At 43.9% G+C, this 14,470-nt stretch overlaps 1 protein-coding gene across 1 annotated transcript; it reads right to left on the bottom strand.

Annotated features, from left to right (window-relative positions):
• Positions 1-5,938: 5,938 nt before the first annotated feature.
• On the bottom strand, positions 5,939-13,627 carry LOC116354021 (zinc finger protein 239-like). The gene is made up of 2 exons (XM_031792773.1): positions 13,234-13,627; positions 5,939-7,437 (listed from the first exon to the last, which is right to left on the bottom strand). Exons 1-2 carry the CDS (start codon positions 13,424-13,426, stop codon positions 6,605-6,607), a joined length of 1,026 nt encoding a protein of 341 aa, XP_031648633.1. The 5' UTR covers positions 13,427-13,627; the 3' UTR covers positions 5,939-6,604.
• Between the last annotated feature and the right edge of the window lie 843 nt (positions 13,628-14,470).

Raw genomic sequence — 14,470 nt, forward strand, 5'->3', positions numbered from 1 at the left:
AACAAGCTGTAGAAAATTGGTTGCAATTTCAGTTTAATCCACCAGAAAAGACAGAACAAATATTACAATAAATAACAGTTCAACTCAAATATACTAATTGGTTAAAAAAACATGATTTTGGATTTTTTAAAATTACAACTGTATAATCTTTGTAAATGATATCATAGACAGGACTGGTGGAGTTGTCACACATGCAGCCAACACAAATATATGGAAATGTCTGCTCCACCCAAAATTACAACCAACTAATTGCAGCATTAGCACAAAAATGGAAGAGGCAAGTGGAAGGGGAGGAAGAAAGGAACTTGTCTGTCGGCATTAAGGACCAGAATTGGTTAAAGAAAATTGTGATAAAGTAAACCAGTTTCAGTTAAGGACAAAAAAATTGACAGCTGTGCCATATAGATTGCTAAATAGTTGGGAAGAGATTTTTGATGTACTGATTCCATGGCACATGAACAGATACACTAAATGATGGCGGATTCAAAACAGTGTTTTTCATTTTTAATTATACAAAATTCTTGCAACCAATAGAATGTTATATATACCAGTTATATACAGTACCAGTCAAACATTTGGACACACCTTTTTATTATTTTCTACATTGTAGAATAATAGTGAAGACAAACTATGAAATAACACATATGGAATCATGTAGTAACCAAAAAAGTGTAAAACAAATAAAAATATATTTGAGATTCTTCAAAGTAGCCATCCTTTGCCTTGATGACATCCCTCCACAATCTTGGCATTCTCTCAACCAGCTTCATGAGGGAGTCACCTGGAATGCATTTCAATGAACAGGTGTGCCTTGTTAATTTGTGGAATTTCCTTCCTTCTTAATGCATTTGAGACAATCAGTTGTGTTGTGACAAGGTAGGGGGTGGTATATAGAAGATAGCCCTATTTGGTAAAATACCAAATCCATATTATGGCAAGAACAGTTCAAATAAGCAAAGAGAAACGACAGTCCATTACTTTAAGAAATGAAGGTCAGTCAATGCGGAAAATGTCAAGAACTTTTAAAGTTTCAAGTGCAGTTGCAAAAACCATCAAGCGCTATGATGAAACTGGCTCTCATGAGGACCGCCACAGGAAAGGAAGACCCAGAGTTAACTCTGCTGCAGAGGATAAGTTCATTAGAGTTTACCAGCCTCAGTAATTGCAGCCCAAATAAATGCTTCAGAGTTCAAGCAACAGACACATCTCAACATCAACTGTTCAGAGGAGACTGTGTGAATCAGGCCTTCATGGTCGAATTTCTGCAAAGAAACCACTACTAAAGGACACCAATAAGAAGAAGAGACCTGCTTGGAACAAGTAACACGAGCAATAGACATTAAACAGGTGGAAATCTGTCCTTTGGTCTGGCAAATAGAAATCAAAACTGGATGATGTTCAGAGATAGATGGGAGGGGTTGAGTGGAGTTGAAGGGCGGGACTAAAAATAAACAGTGTCCGTAAAATGTGTAGAGTTTCAGAACGTATGTGAAACAGCACTGTTGGAAAACATATGGCAAATAGAAATCAACATTGGATGGTGTTCAGAGATATATGGGAGGGGTTGAGGGTAGCTGAAGGAAGGGACTAAAAACAAACAAAAGATAACTATTGTAAAATATACTGTGTCCGTAAAATGTATATAGTGTATATATAAGATGGAAGTAGAAGCCTAAGTGTTGTTGTTCATTAGTTTACTACAATTAGGGGAGGGGTGGCAGGGTTAGTGGAGGGGTGGTAGGGTTAGTGGAGGGGTGGTAGGGTTAGTGGAGGGATGGTAGGGTTAGTGGAGGGATGGTAGGGTTAGTGGAGGGATGGTAGGGTTAGTGGAGGGATGGTAGGGTTAGTGGAGGGATGGTAGGGTTAGTGGAGGGATGGTAGGGTTAGTGGAGGGATGGTAGGGTTAGTGGAGGGATGGTAGGGTTAGTGGAGGGATGGTAGGGTTAGTGGAGGGATGGTAGGGTTAGTGGAGGGATGGTAGGGTTAGTGGAGGGATGGTAGGGTTAGTGGAGGGGGGTAGGGTTAGTGGAGGGATGGTAGGGTTAGTGGAGGGGTGGTAGGGTTAGTGGAGGGATGGTAGGGTTAGTGGGGGGATGGTAGGGTTAGTGGAGGGGTGGTAGGGTTAGTGGAGGGATGGTAGGGTTAGTGGAGGGGTGGTAGGGTTAGTGGAGGGATGGTAGGGTTAGTGGAGGGGATGGTAGGGTTAGTGGAGGGGGGGGGTAGTGGGGGTGGTAGGGTTAGTGAGGGATGGTAGGGTTAGTGGAGGGTGGGTAGGGTTAGTGGAGGGATGGTAGGGGTTATAGTGGAGGGATGGTAGGGTTAGTGGAGGGATGGTAGGGTTAGTGGAGGGATGGTAGGGTTAGTGGAGGGATGGTAGGGTAGTGGAGGGGTGGTAGGGTTAGTGGAGGGATGGTAGGGTTAGTGGAGGGATGGTAGGGTTTAGTGGAGGGTGGAGGGTTAGTGGAGGGATGGTAGGGTTAGTGGAGGGGATGGTAGGGTTAGTGGAGGGGTGGGTTTGGAGGGTAGTGGTAGGGGGGTGGTAGGGTTAGTGGAGGGGATGGTAGGGTAGTGGAGGGATGGTAGGGTTAGTGGAGGGATGGTAGGGTTAGTGGAGGGATGGTAGGGTTAGTGGGAGGGATGGTAGGGTTAGTGGAGGGATGGTAGGGTTAGTGGAGGGATGGTAGGGTTAGTGGAGGTAGTGGTAGGGTTAGTGGAGGGATGGTAGGTTAGTGGAGGGATGGTAGGGTTAGTGGAGGGGTGGTAGGGTTAGTGGAGGGATGGTAGGGTTAGTGGAGGGATGGTAGGGTTAGTGGAGGGGTGGTAGGGTTAGTGGAGGGATGGTAGGGTTAGTGGAGGGGTGGTAGGGTTAGTGGAGGGATGGTAGGGTTAGTGGGGGATGGTAGGGTTAGTGGAGGGTGGTAGGGTTAGTGGAGGGGATGGTAGGGTTAGTGGAGGGGATGGTAGGGTTAGTGGAGGGATGGTAGGGTTAGTGGAGGGATGGTAGGGTTAGTGGAGGGGTGGTAGGGTTAGTGGAGGGATGGTAGGGTTAGTGGAGGGATGGTAGGGTTAGTGGAGGGATGGTAGGGTTAGTGGAGGGATGGTAGGGTTAGTGGAGGGATGGTAGGGTTAGTGGAGGGGATGGTAGGGTTAGTGGAGGGATGGTAGGGTTAGTGGAGGGATGGTAGGGTTAGTGGAGGGATGGTAGGGTTAGTGGAGGGGATGGTAGGGTTAGTGGAGGGAGTGGTAGGGTTAGTGGAGGGATGGTAGGGTTAGTGGAGGGATGGTAGGGTTAGTGGAGGGATGGTAGGGTTAGTGGAGGGGATGGTAGGGTTAGTGGAGGGGTGGTAGGGTTAGTGGAGGGGTGGTAGGGTTAGTGGAGGGATGGTAGGGTTTAGTGGAGGGATGGTAGGGTTAGTGGAGGGATGGTAGGGTTAGTGGAGGGATGGTAGGGTTAGTGGAGGGGATGGTAGGGTTAGTGGAGGGATGGTAGGTTAGTGGAGGGATGGTAGGGTTAGTGGAGGGATGGTAGGGTTAGTGGAGGGGATGGTAGGGTAGTGGAGGGATGGTAGGGTTAGTGGAGGGATGGTAGGGTTAGTGGAGGGATGGTAGGGTAGTGGAGGGATGGTAGGGTTAGTGGAGGGGTGGTAGGGTTAGTGGAGGGATGGTAGGGTTAGTGGAGGATGGTAGGGTTAGTGGAGGGATGTAGGTTAGTGGAGGGATGGTAGGGTTAGTTGGAGGGATGGTAGGGTTAGTGGAGGGGGTAGGGGTAGTGGGGGATGGTAGGGTTAGTGGAGGGATGGTAGGGTTAGTGGAGGAGGTGGTAGTGGAGGATGTAGGGTTATGGAGGGATGGTAGGGTTAGTGGAGGGATGGTAGGGTTAGTGGAGGGATGGTAGGGTTAGTGGAGGGAGGGTAGGGTTAGTGGAGGGATGGTAGGGTTAGTGGAGGGATGGTAGGGTTAGTGGAGGGATGGTAGGGTTAGTGGAGGGATGGTAGGGTTAGTGGAGGGATGGTAGGGTTAGTGGAGGGATGGTAGGGTTAGTGGAGGGATGGTAGGGTTAGTGGAGGGATGGTAGGGTTAGTGGAGGGATGGTAGGGTTAGTGGAGGGATGGTAGGGTTAGTGGAGGGATGGTAGGGTTAGTGGAGGGATGGTAGGGTTAGTGGAGGGATGGTAGGGTTAGTGGAGGGATGGTAGGGTTAGTGGAGGGATGGTAGGGTTAGTGGAGGGATGGTAGGGTTAGTGGAGGGATGGTAGGGTTTAGTGGAGGGATGGTAGGGTTAGTGGAGGGATGGTAGGGTTAGTGGAGGGGTGGTAGGGTTAGTGGAGGGGATGGTAGGGTTAGTGGAGGGATGGTAGGGTTAGTGGAGGGATGGTAGGGTTAGTGGAGGGATGGTAGGGTTAGTGGAGGGATGAGGGGATGGTAGGGTTAGTGGAGGGATGGTAGGGTTAGTGGAGGGATGGTAGGGTTAGTGGAGGGATGGTAGGGTTAGTGGAGGGATGGTAGGGTTAGTGGAGGGATGGTAGGGTTAGTGGAGGGATGGTAGGGTTAGTGGAGGGATGGTAGGGTTAGTGGAGGGTGGTAGGGTTAGTGGAGGGGTGGTAGGGTTAGTGGAGGGATGGTAGGGTTAGTGGAGGGGATGGTAGGGTTAGTGGAGGGATGGTAGGGTTAGTGGAGGGATGGTAGGGTTAGTGGAGGGATGGTAGGGTTAGTGGAGGGATGGTAGGGTTAGTGGAGGGGTGGTAGGGTTAGTGGAGGGATGGTAGGGTTAGTGGAGGGATGGTAGGGTTAGTGGAGGGATGGTAGGGTTAGTGAGGGGTGGTAGGGTTAGTGGAGGGATGGTAGGGTTAGTGGAGGGATGGTAGGGTTAGTGGAGGGATGGTAGGGTTAGTGGTTAGGGAGGGTGGTAGGGTTAGTGGAGGATGGTAGGGTTAGTGGATGGATGGTAGGGTTAGTGGAGGGATGGTAGGGTTAGTGGAGGGATGGTAGGTGGTTAGTGGAGGGATGGTAGGGTTAGTGGAGGATGTAGGGTTAGTGGAGGGTGGGTAGGTTAGGGAGGGGATGGTAGGGTTAGTGGAGGGATGGTAGGGTAGTGGAGGATGGTAGGGTTAGTGGAGGGTGTCGGGTTAGTGGAGGGATGGTAGGTTAGTGGAGGGATGGTAAGGGTTAGTGGAGGGATGGTAGGGTTAGTGGAGGGATGGTAGGGTTAGTGGAGGATGGTAGGGTTAGTGGAGGGATGGTAGGTTAGTGGAGGGATGGTAGGGTTAGTGGAGGGATGGTAGGGTTAGTGGAGGATGGTAGGGTTAGTGAGGGATGGTAGGGTAGTGGAGGATGGTAGGGTTAGTGGAGGGATGGTAGGGTTAGTGGAGGGATGGTAGGGTTAGTGGAGGGGATGGTAGGGTTAGTGGAGGGATGGTAGGGGTTAGTGGAGGGGTGGTAGGGTAGTGGAGGGATGGTACGGTGAGTGAGGGTGGTAGGGTTAGTGAGGGATGGTAGGGTTAGTGGAGGGGTGGTAGGGTTAGTGGAGGGATGGTAGGGTTAGTGGAGGGGTGGTAGGGTTAGTGGAGGGATGGTAGGGTTAGTGGAGGGGTGGTAGGGTTAGTGGAGGGATGGTAGGGTTAGTGGAGGGGTGGTAGGGTTAGTGGAGGGGTGGTAGGGTTAGTGGAGGGATGGTAGGGTTAGTGGAGGGGTGGTAGGGTTAGTGGAGGGATGGTAGGGTTAGTGGAGGGATGGTAGGGTTAGTGGAGGGGTGGTAGGGTTAGTGGAGGGATGGTAGGGTTAGTGGAGGGATGGTAGGGTTAGTGGAGGGATGGTAGGGTTAGTGGAGGGATGGTAGGGTTAGTGGAGGGATGGTAGGGTTAGTGGAGGGATGGTAGGGTTAGTGGAGGGATGGTAGGGTTAGTGGAAAATAATAAAATTAAATATATAAAAAACACAAAAACATTTATGGGGGATTGGAAATGATGCAGACAATTACATTGAAAGCCACAATCTGTCTGCAATATTAAAGCAGATCTACCCCCCCCCCACATTTTTTTATAAAACAAAAATGAAACATACAAAATATTTGCTGCATTATATAGACAACAAAGACATAATAGGCTACTTCAATATTCTAACATGCAGACAAAAGTACAGATAGAAGATAGTGGCCCAAATATCCTGTATGTCATTGTTAAACAATTGAATATGAACACCTGTTGTTTAGGAATCCAAGTGTGTGCTCTGTTAGACACAGCTGTGACAACTTCCTGAAACTGCCAGCAGTGCAGGAGTTTGATTAGGACTTTTGCCTGTCATGTGACCAGGCAAAAGTGGCGAGGGAGGAGTGGCTCATGCCCGTGAGGCAGCCTGGTTTCAAAAAGGATGCAATCACTTTTCAGCCGGGCCAGCATTGTCAAATTCCCTCATTGTCCTAGCCAGTAGGTATCCAAAAAAAGTGAGAGAAAAAATGAGCTTACGAATCTGATACTGACTGATGTTTTATCACTCCTCTCACATAACTACATTTGTTTAGTTGTCAAATGCCAGAAAATAGAACATAAATTATGTACAAGTTGGATGTAACAAGAAATTCATGTGAGTAATCATTTGTTGTTCTCACTTCAGGCTGAAGTTTTTGTGTGAGTGCTCATATGAGACTTCAAGCTTCCTTTATAACCAAAGCATTTGCCACATTCTTTGCACTGGTAAGGTTTCTCCCCTGTGTGAACACGCTGATGAAGTCTTAAATAGCTTAATGCCATGTAACTTTTCTTGCATACAGGACAATTATATGGTCTCTCCCCTGTGTGAACTCTCATATGCAATATCAATTCCATCTTCTGGTTGAAGGATTTGTCACAGTCTTTGCACTGATAAGGTTTCTCCCCTGTATGTATCCTTGAATGGATGGTCAAGCTTCCTTTCTGGTTAAACATTTTGCCACAATGTTTGCACTGGTATGGATTATCTCCTGTGTGTACCCTTGTATGTCTGTCCAAGTCGCCTTTCTGGATGAAGCTTTTGTCACATTGTTTGCACAGATAAGATTTCTCTCCTGTGTGTATCTTTGAATGGATGGTCAAGTGTCCCTTACGTGTGAAGCTTTTGTCACATTGTTGACACCGATATGGTTTCTCCACTGCAGCAGAGCAGTCTGGATGAACTGAAAGGGGCTGATCACTGGTTGGTTCTGGTACTATGTAGCCCTCTCCATCAGCTTCTGTTTTGATCTCTTCAGTTATGATGATAGGTAGAATACACCTCTCTCCGTCATCCACAGTTTGGTTTTGGTAAAGATGTGAGGGCTGAGGTGAGTCCTCCTGACTGAGTCTGAGCTCCTGTTGTTCCTCTTTAATCTGTGTGGGTTCTGGGTCCTCCTGCCCCAGACTGGGGCTCCACTCCTGCTTACAGTTCTGCTGCTCAGGGTGAACGGCAGGAGTCAGTACCTGGAAGTCTGGAGGGAAAAAATATATCTTAAACAGGTGCACTATGCAGATATCGCTCAGTCATTCACTCAGTCAAGTTTTCCTTATTTCAGTTTAAATGACAAAACAAGCAAGTATAGTGTAGTGAGTCATTGTACCATCTAAACTGCTGTGAAATATATTTTCCATGACCAAAAATATAGTATTTTCAGTTGTTTGAAGCTTGTGTAAAAAAATAAACTTAAGAATGGGAAGCAGATCATTAATGTGCATAGCACATATAGAACAGATCTACCACTTCTTAGACTTGCTTTCAATGAGAATGACAGATCTATAACTACATTTCTATGTGAATTTGGTCAGTTGGCCAAAAAATGACATATTCCAGCTTTAATAAAGTATCAGATATGTTGTTTGGAAGCCCTCTCTGTGCTCAACAATAAGACGGTTTTGTTGACTAGTCTACACTAAACAGCACAGAAAAGACTCCTGACTCCTGCACTCCTGATCTGCAAAAATGTATTTTATTTCAGAATTAGTTTAAAATGAGTTTAAGTTCAGTGTTAAGGTTAATGGTTTGGTTAGGGTTAAGGTAAGGGTCAGTTTTAGATTTTGGTTAGTCGTTTACGGGTCAGGAATGTCCTTAAAACCGCTCCCCCTGCACGTGATTTATACAATGCAATGTTGGTGAACCAGAGTTTCGTTCGAGGATAGCCAGAATGTAAGGGTTTCCACAGCCACAGTCTAAATTGGCTAAAATGTGCTTTTTTATATATTCTTTCATTTAACCTTTCTTAAGATTAGGCATAAAGTTAGCAGTGTGGTTAAGTTTAAAATCACATTTTATGAAGAGACATTTTAGAAATAGGAGGGATTTATGACTTTGTGGCTGTGGTATCTAGTGACGACCGAGGAAGAGACGAAGCTCTTTAGCATGGGAGAGGCTATACGGACAAGCCTGGTGCCCAAAATTGTTTGACGTGTGTCGTGCAGAGAGTTGAGTAGGGATGAACGGATTCGGTTCAGTCAGTTGTCCTAATCAGCCCCCCTCAGCTAGCTAGTTCTATTTTGTAACGGGTCACTTACTGTACCCACGTAACCTGTCGAGAATTGTAAACTTGTTTGCCGAAGTTGGGACTTCATTACATTGTTGATTTTTTTTTAAAATGTAGACGTTACCACAGTTGTACATTTTCGGTGAAAATCACTACAATAAATGTCACTCTGGCCTGATATTGGCTAGACTATCTAACTACCTCCCTCTCCCTACTGCAGGACAGCAGTGCTCGGCAATCAAGATTGAAGGATAGACTGTGCCCCGTTCTGTTGTTGCCGGGTTGCGGTGCAAACTCTCCCTGTTGAGCAGTAGACTCCATCATGGTGACATCCAGATGGTTACTACCAAAAGTACACATTATTTATCGTGCAGGTTGCTGTCCTACTTTAAATATAATCAAGTTGGCTGTAACAAATTAACCAGGTAGCTACTGCCAGCGACATGTGATACAGATGCACGGTGAAGCAACTTCTGCCCAGTGGGAATTACAGTAACTTTGCACTGTTCATCCACAACGGTGTAGTGAGATAAAGCCGTATTTCAACGGATCCAGTTAGGTGAGCTTATTTCAAGGAGCGCTCCATAAACCACGGCCCAGAGGGCAGAGATAGGCAAACTGGGCTGGGACACGTTTTAATAAGTAAAACCTCAAACTGTATAGGACTCAGCGCTGTTTCCCTGTTACCAACTCAAATATATTTGACTTAAATCAGACGAAATTACCTGCAATACACTAGTCTCAGATATGTAAGCATAACACGGCTACACAGAACCACGGCGGACCCATTTTTAATTGACAGTCGTTTCTCCTATTAAAACGTGTCCCACTGTAACATGCCGAGCAATGTCCTGGTGGCGTGGCTAACGGAGCGCTCTTTAAAATAAGATCAAGTAACGCAGTATTCCAATGGATCGAGTTTGTCGATACGTTAGCTAATTGGCATATCAGGGTGAAATCCAGATGGTGACCAATACCACAAGTTATTTCTCCCTCGCCCATCGAAATAAACCTCACTGTCTTTTACACGTTTAAACTAGCGTAATGCTGCTGTTGACAACTCGCCAGGATGACTGACTGAACCGAATCCATTCGTCTCCACTCGAATCTCAACTGCGAAACACACGTCATCCATTTGGGAACAAGGCGTGTTCGTATAGCCTCTTCCTTTTAACATATCACAACGTGATGAGCAGGGTTGCCATGCCCGTGGTTTTACGCGAAATTTGGGCTACTTGGAAAACGATTTTGCTGGTGAATTGTTCGCGGGTTGCAGGTTTTTGGCCTGCACTGCGGCCACCATCGCATTTCTTAAAAAAAAAAATGTTTTATTTTTATTTTACTGTGACGGGTTGCTGCTGACTATGATGCAGTGAGGGAGGCTGTTGCTGAATGAGTGTTTGGGAGGGCCGGAAGGAGGTGTGACAGAGCAGCAGTTCTTGAGTTTCTAGCGCTGCTCGAGTGGACATTTGAAATGGCCGTTATGGAACTCCCTCTCCGGGAAAAGTCCACAATAAAAAAAATGACATTAAAATGTGTAGAATGACACATTGGCATATGTTGGCCATCAAGTAGAGTACTAATTTCTATGGCTTTGTAGGCTACTGTAGTCTCCTACCATTTGATACAAAAATAGTTTAAATGACGATATCATTGCAGTCATTGCAAATCAATTTGTGCCACTTGTGTAGCATATCTGGAGCTGGCAAACGGATTTAATAAATAGCCTATAACTTCAGGTTATTTTTGTTGTAGCCTTGTGTTATTATTAATTATTAATGCCCATGTTTAGTTAATTCAATTGGAAGTTATCAATTGTGATCTCACAGCTCTATCGCAATTGCGGATCAGCTTTTGTTAGAATGCATTACATTGACTTAACTGTCAGTCAGAATAGGCTACAGGTAAAAAATAAAAAAAAACACTGGCTGTTGTTGACAAGCATATTAGTTCATATTCATATGTTATTCAGTGATTGAAATTACGACCCCATCCTTAGTAGCCTATTCCAGCAGGCTATTGGGCAACAAGCACTTCTTACCCCAAAATCGCCTTACTATATGTTGAATAAATGAGTCTGTCAATTTGAACTAAGCAAGCTGCTAAATCGTTCACTTTACATCTTGCCTATCAGGGGCTATAGGCTACCTGCATCTAGCTAACCAAACCATGCCAAAGTTGAATTACAATCATAAACCCAGATGGTAGTCAGTAGCCTATGCCTATTGAAATGACAATCCAATATCGCATTTTAGATATCTGCGCCTTATGGATCGTGGTTGTTGTGGATGGTTTTTCACAACTCTAAATGTGTATTTGAACCCAATAATGGTTGAATTCAATCAATTTAAGCTGCCTATCAATCATTGTTTTTGAAACCAGTGGACAGCCAGTGAAAAATGTGCTCTTGTAACAGCTGCATAGTGCGGATCCCTGCCTATGGAATACAAGTGGGGCTTTTATTGCTCAGTCAAATTCATTCTGATAAAAATAATAATAATCCATAGGACTACTGGACACATGCTCAAACTTGCACACTTTGATAGACTTAAAAGTGGCAATCTGTAGTTGCTACTTCCATTTTTTAATTTAAATTATATATACAGTACCAGTCAAAAGTTTGGACACCTCCTCATTCCAGGGTTTTTCTTTATCTTTACTATTTTTTTAAATTGTAGAATTATAGTGAAGACATCAAAACTATCAAATAACACATATGGAATCATGTTGTAACCATCAGATGCATCAGATGACCTGGCCTCCACAATCACCAGACCTCAACCCAATTGAGATGGTTTGGGATGAGTTGGACCGCAGTGTGAAGGAAAGGCAGCCAACAAGTGCTTAGCATATGTGGGAACTCCTTCAAGACTGTTGGAAAAGCATTCCAGGTGAAGCTGGTTGAGAGAATGCTAAGCGTATGCAAAGCTGTCATCAAGGCAAAAGGTGGCTACTTTGAAGAATCTAAAATATAAAAATATATTTTCATTTGTTTAACACTTTTTTGGTTACTACATGATTTCATATGTTATTTCATAGTTTTGATGTCTTCACTATTATTCTACAACGTAGAAAATAGTAAAAATAAAAACCCCTGAATGAGTAGGTGTATCCAAAATGTTTGACTGGTCCTGAATATAATATATATAGATCAATTGATTCTTGAAGAATATAACTTATAAATGCCTCATGAGCTTAGTTCAACTGTCACATTCCATGAGAACCCAGAATATAAACTTTTACTCCAATGTTTCTAAAATATTGTAAATGTAAACAAACACTGTAAAGCCTCTTAACATGGTTAAAACAATATTTTTTATATCATGGATGGTCAGTCCTTTCATCCATAGCTGTCTATTAATCTGAGAGTGGTTACATTTCTCCAGACCCGTCCCTCAGCTTTTTACCAAAACAGAGGTGGGGCGACCGTTTGGTTATTGTTTCAACTGTGGATTTGCCCTTTAAATAGCTACATATTATCAAGATATCAACGTGTCACCAACAAAAAGATAAACAATAGACCTATAGCAAATGCAGCATATGGCATTCATTTTTCACATGCAAATTGATTTTTTCATTCGTGCTCAAAGCATGCCATTCCAAGAGCGCTGCATTTATTTTCCCACAATGAGCCCAATCAGTCCTCTATGACAACAAAATCATAAACACTCATTACAGTGCTGGCTAATAAATCCTTAATTTTGGGGTCAAACTCAGGTAAAACAATTTGGCTAATATATCCTTCCATATTTCCAAGTCCTATTCTTGAAGATGATTGGTGTATAGCATTTATTGGAATGACTGGAATTCTGAAAGACTTTTAATGTAAAGACATAATTTAATCGTATTTTTATATGTAGTAGAAAGTGAATGGTTAGAAGAAGCCGACATAACCAACCCTATAAAGTAAAATTTAACATCCATATATGGCCAGCTATGTAAACTTTAACATTGTTTTATTCTGCAATAGATGTGGCTCAACAGTTAAATAAAGGTTAAATAAAGTAAACATACATTTTTGTCTTCTTCCAATGCCTCTTAAGGGAAACATGACGGACTGAAATCATATCGCGTTACTGAGTCTGGGTAATCCAAAAGTTAAGTTACTGATTACATTTGAGAAAGGTAACTAGTAACTAATGGATTACATTTAGAAAGTAACCTACCCAACCCTGCTGGCACGTAAGGACACAACTGCCAGAAAATAGCCTGAAGTTCGTCCAAGTGTGTCTTGCAGCAGAGATTGTGATCCTCTGTCCAAGTTTCATCACTCAAACTCTGTCGGATTTATCTAAAATTATACACATGCGCAAATGGGATTGATTTACAATCATAGCAGTCAAACGAGTTAAATCGACATCCGTTGATGGAAAATGATCTGGCGAGTTTAATAAGGGCGATTTATCTTTCCTCTTGCGACATGTTAAAATTCCTCGATTACATCACGTTAGCTCAGAATAATGATTATTTTCATGGAAACGAATTTTGATTATTATGTCGTGACGTGAATATTCCTTAATTCGCTCAATAACGCTATGGAAAAAGGGTTTATTGGATAAACGTGGCAAATCCTTTTTTACTGCTACCCCCCCAATTGGGGCTAGTTTTCAGGCCTTGTGGCAGGTTTTGAGTAGTCATTGTCTATAAATGTTAGCTAGACCTGGCAACCCTGCACACGAATGACTCCATTATTAAATAAAACATTCGAAAATAAACATGAATCTAGTCTATTAGTCAAATCTCGTTACAACAACAGAATGTTGTACGAACCTGCTCTGTGTAACTTTATCTCTGGTTTGCTAACCAAATCCAACAGCCTGCGTAAACGCTCGTTCTCCTCCGCTGAACGGCAGATTTCTTCCTGATACTCTGCTACGGTCTTCTCCACGGCTCCGAATATCTCCACAGCAGCCGCCGACAAACGCTCGGTGACAAACACATTCAACATTTGTAGTTTTGACATATTAGCAATGGTTATGAAAGTAGCTTTTCGCTTTATCAAATAAATGTTGGTTGAAACCTCTCTCTGATTCTGCTTAGCGTTCTTCGTCTTCTTCTTCTTCGATGAGGTTTAACGGCGGTTGGCATCCAATAAATGTTGCATTACCGCCACCAACTAGACTGGGGTATAAATCCTTTATACTTCACATGAAAAAAGTAAAATACGGCACCATCTAACCCTACACTCATTTCAACCCCACCACCCTATTCCACTATTTAAACCTATGTAGTCCTACCTCAGGCCAACAACCTGGAAGGACGGGACACCTAGTTTAGCGGCTGGTAGCAACCTTTGGACAACAATGGACCAGTGGAGGCTCCTCAGAGGAGGAAGGGGAGGACCATCATCCTCAGTGAATTTTATACAAATTGAAATAGTAAAACATTAAAAAGTTATCCTTTTGAGATAAAACTATACTAAATATATTCATGTCACCAAATAATGTATTAAAATACACTTTTGCATTGAAGGTCTACAGTAGCCTCAACAGCACTCTGTAGGGTATCACCATGGTGTAGCCGGAGGACAGCTAGCTCCCGTCCTCCTCTGGGTACATTGACTTCAATACAAATCCGAGGAGGCTCATGGTTCTCACCCCCTTCCATAGACTTATACAGTAATTATGACAACTTCCGGAGGACGTCCACCAACCTATCAGAGCTCTTGCAGGATGAACTGACATGTTGTCCACCCAATCAAAGGATCAGATAATGAATCTAGTACTGAAAGTATAAGCTACAGCTAGCTAGCACTGCAGTGCATAATATGTGGTGAGTAGTTCAGTCAAAGAGAGAGAAAGACAATAGTTGAACAGTTTTTAACAATTTCATTTCTTCCAAAATAAAGGAGAAGCAAGACGGAGTCTGTCATTTCCTTTGTTTCACTTGCTTAGCTAGAAAATGCAGCAAGCTAGTTTAGCCTACTCAAACAGGGGGATGTTATGTTAGCTAGCTAGCTATGACTATCCAACACAACACTGGAGCTCTTCCAAGTCAAGGTAGGCTT

This window comes from Oncorhynchus kisutch, linkage group LG16 (genome assembly GCF_002021735.2).
Source record: "Oncorhynchus kisutch isolate 150728-3 linkage group LG16, Okis_V2, whole genome shotgun sequence".
Classification (NCBI taxonomy): domain Eukaryota; kingdom Metazoa; phylum Chordata; class Actinopteri; order Salmoniformes; family Salmonidae; genus Oncorhynchus; species Oncorhynchus kisutch.

What these genes read in the sequence shown, in the direction of transcription:
- LOC116354021 (XM_031792773.1), bottom strand. Translation starts at nt 13,426, where the DNA reads ATGTCAAAACTACAAATGTTGAATGTGTTTGTCACCGAGCGTTTGTCG. An exon ending in GATAAAGTTACACAGAGCAG is followed by an intron (nt 7,438 to 13,233) that starts GTTCGTACAACA and finishes TTTTCCCTCCAG; the next exon opens with ACTTCCAGGTACTGACTCCT.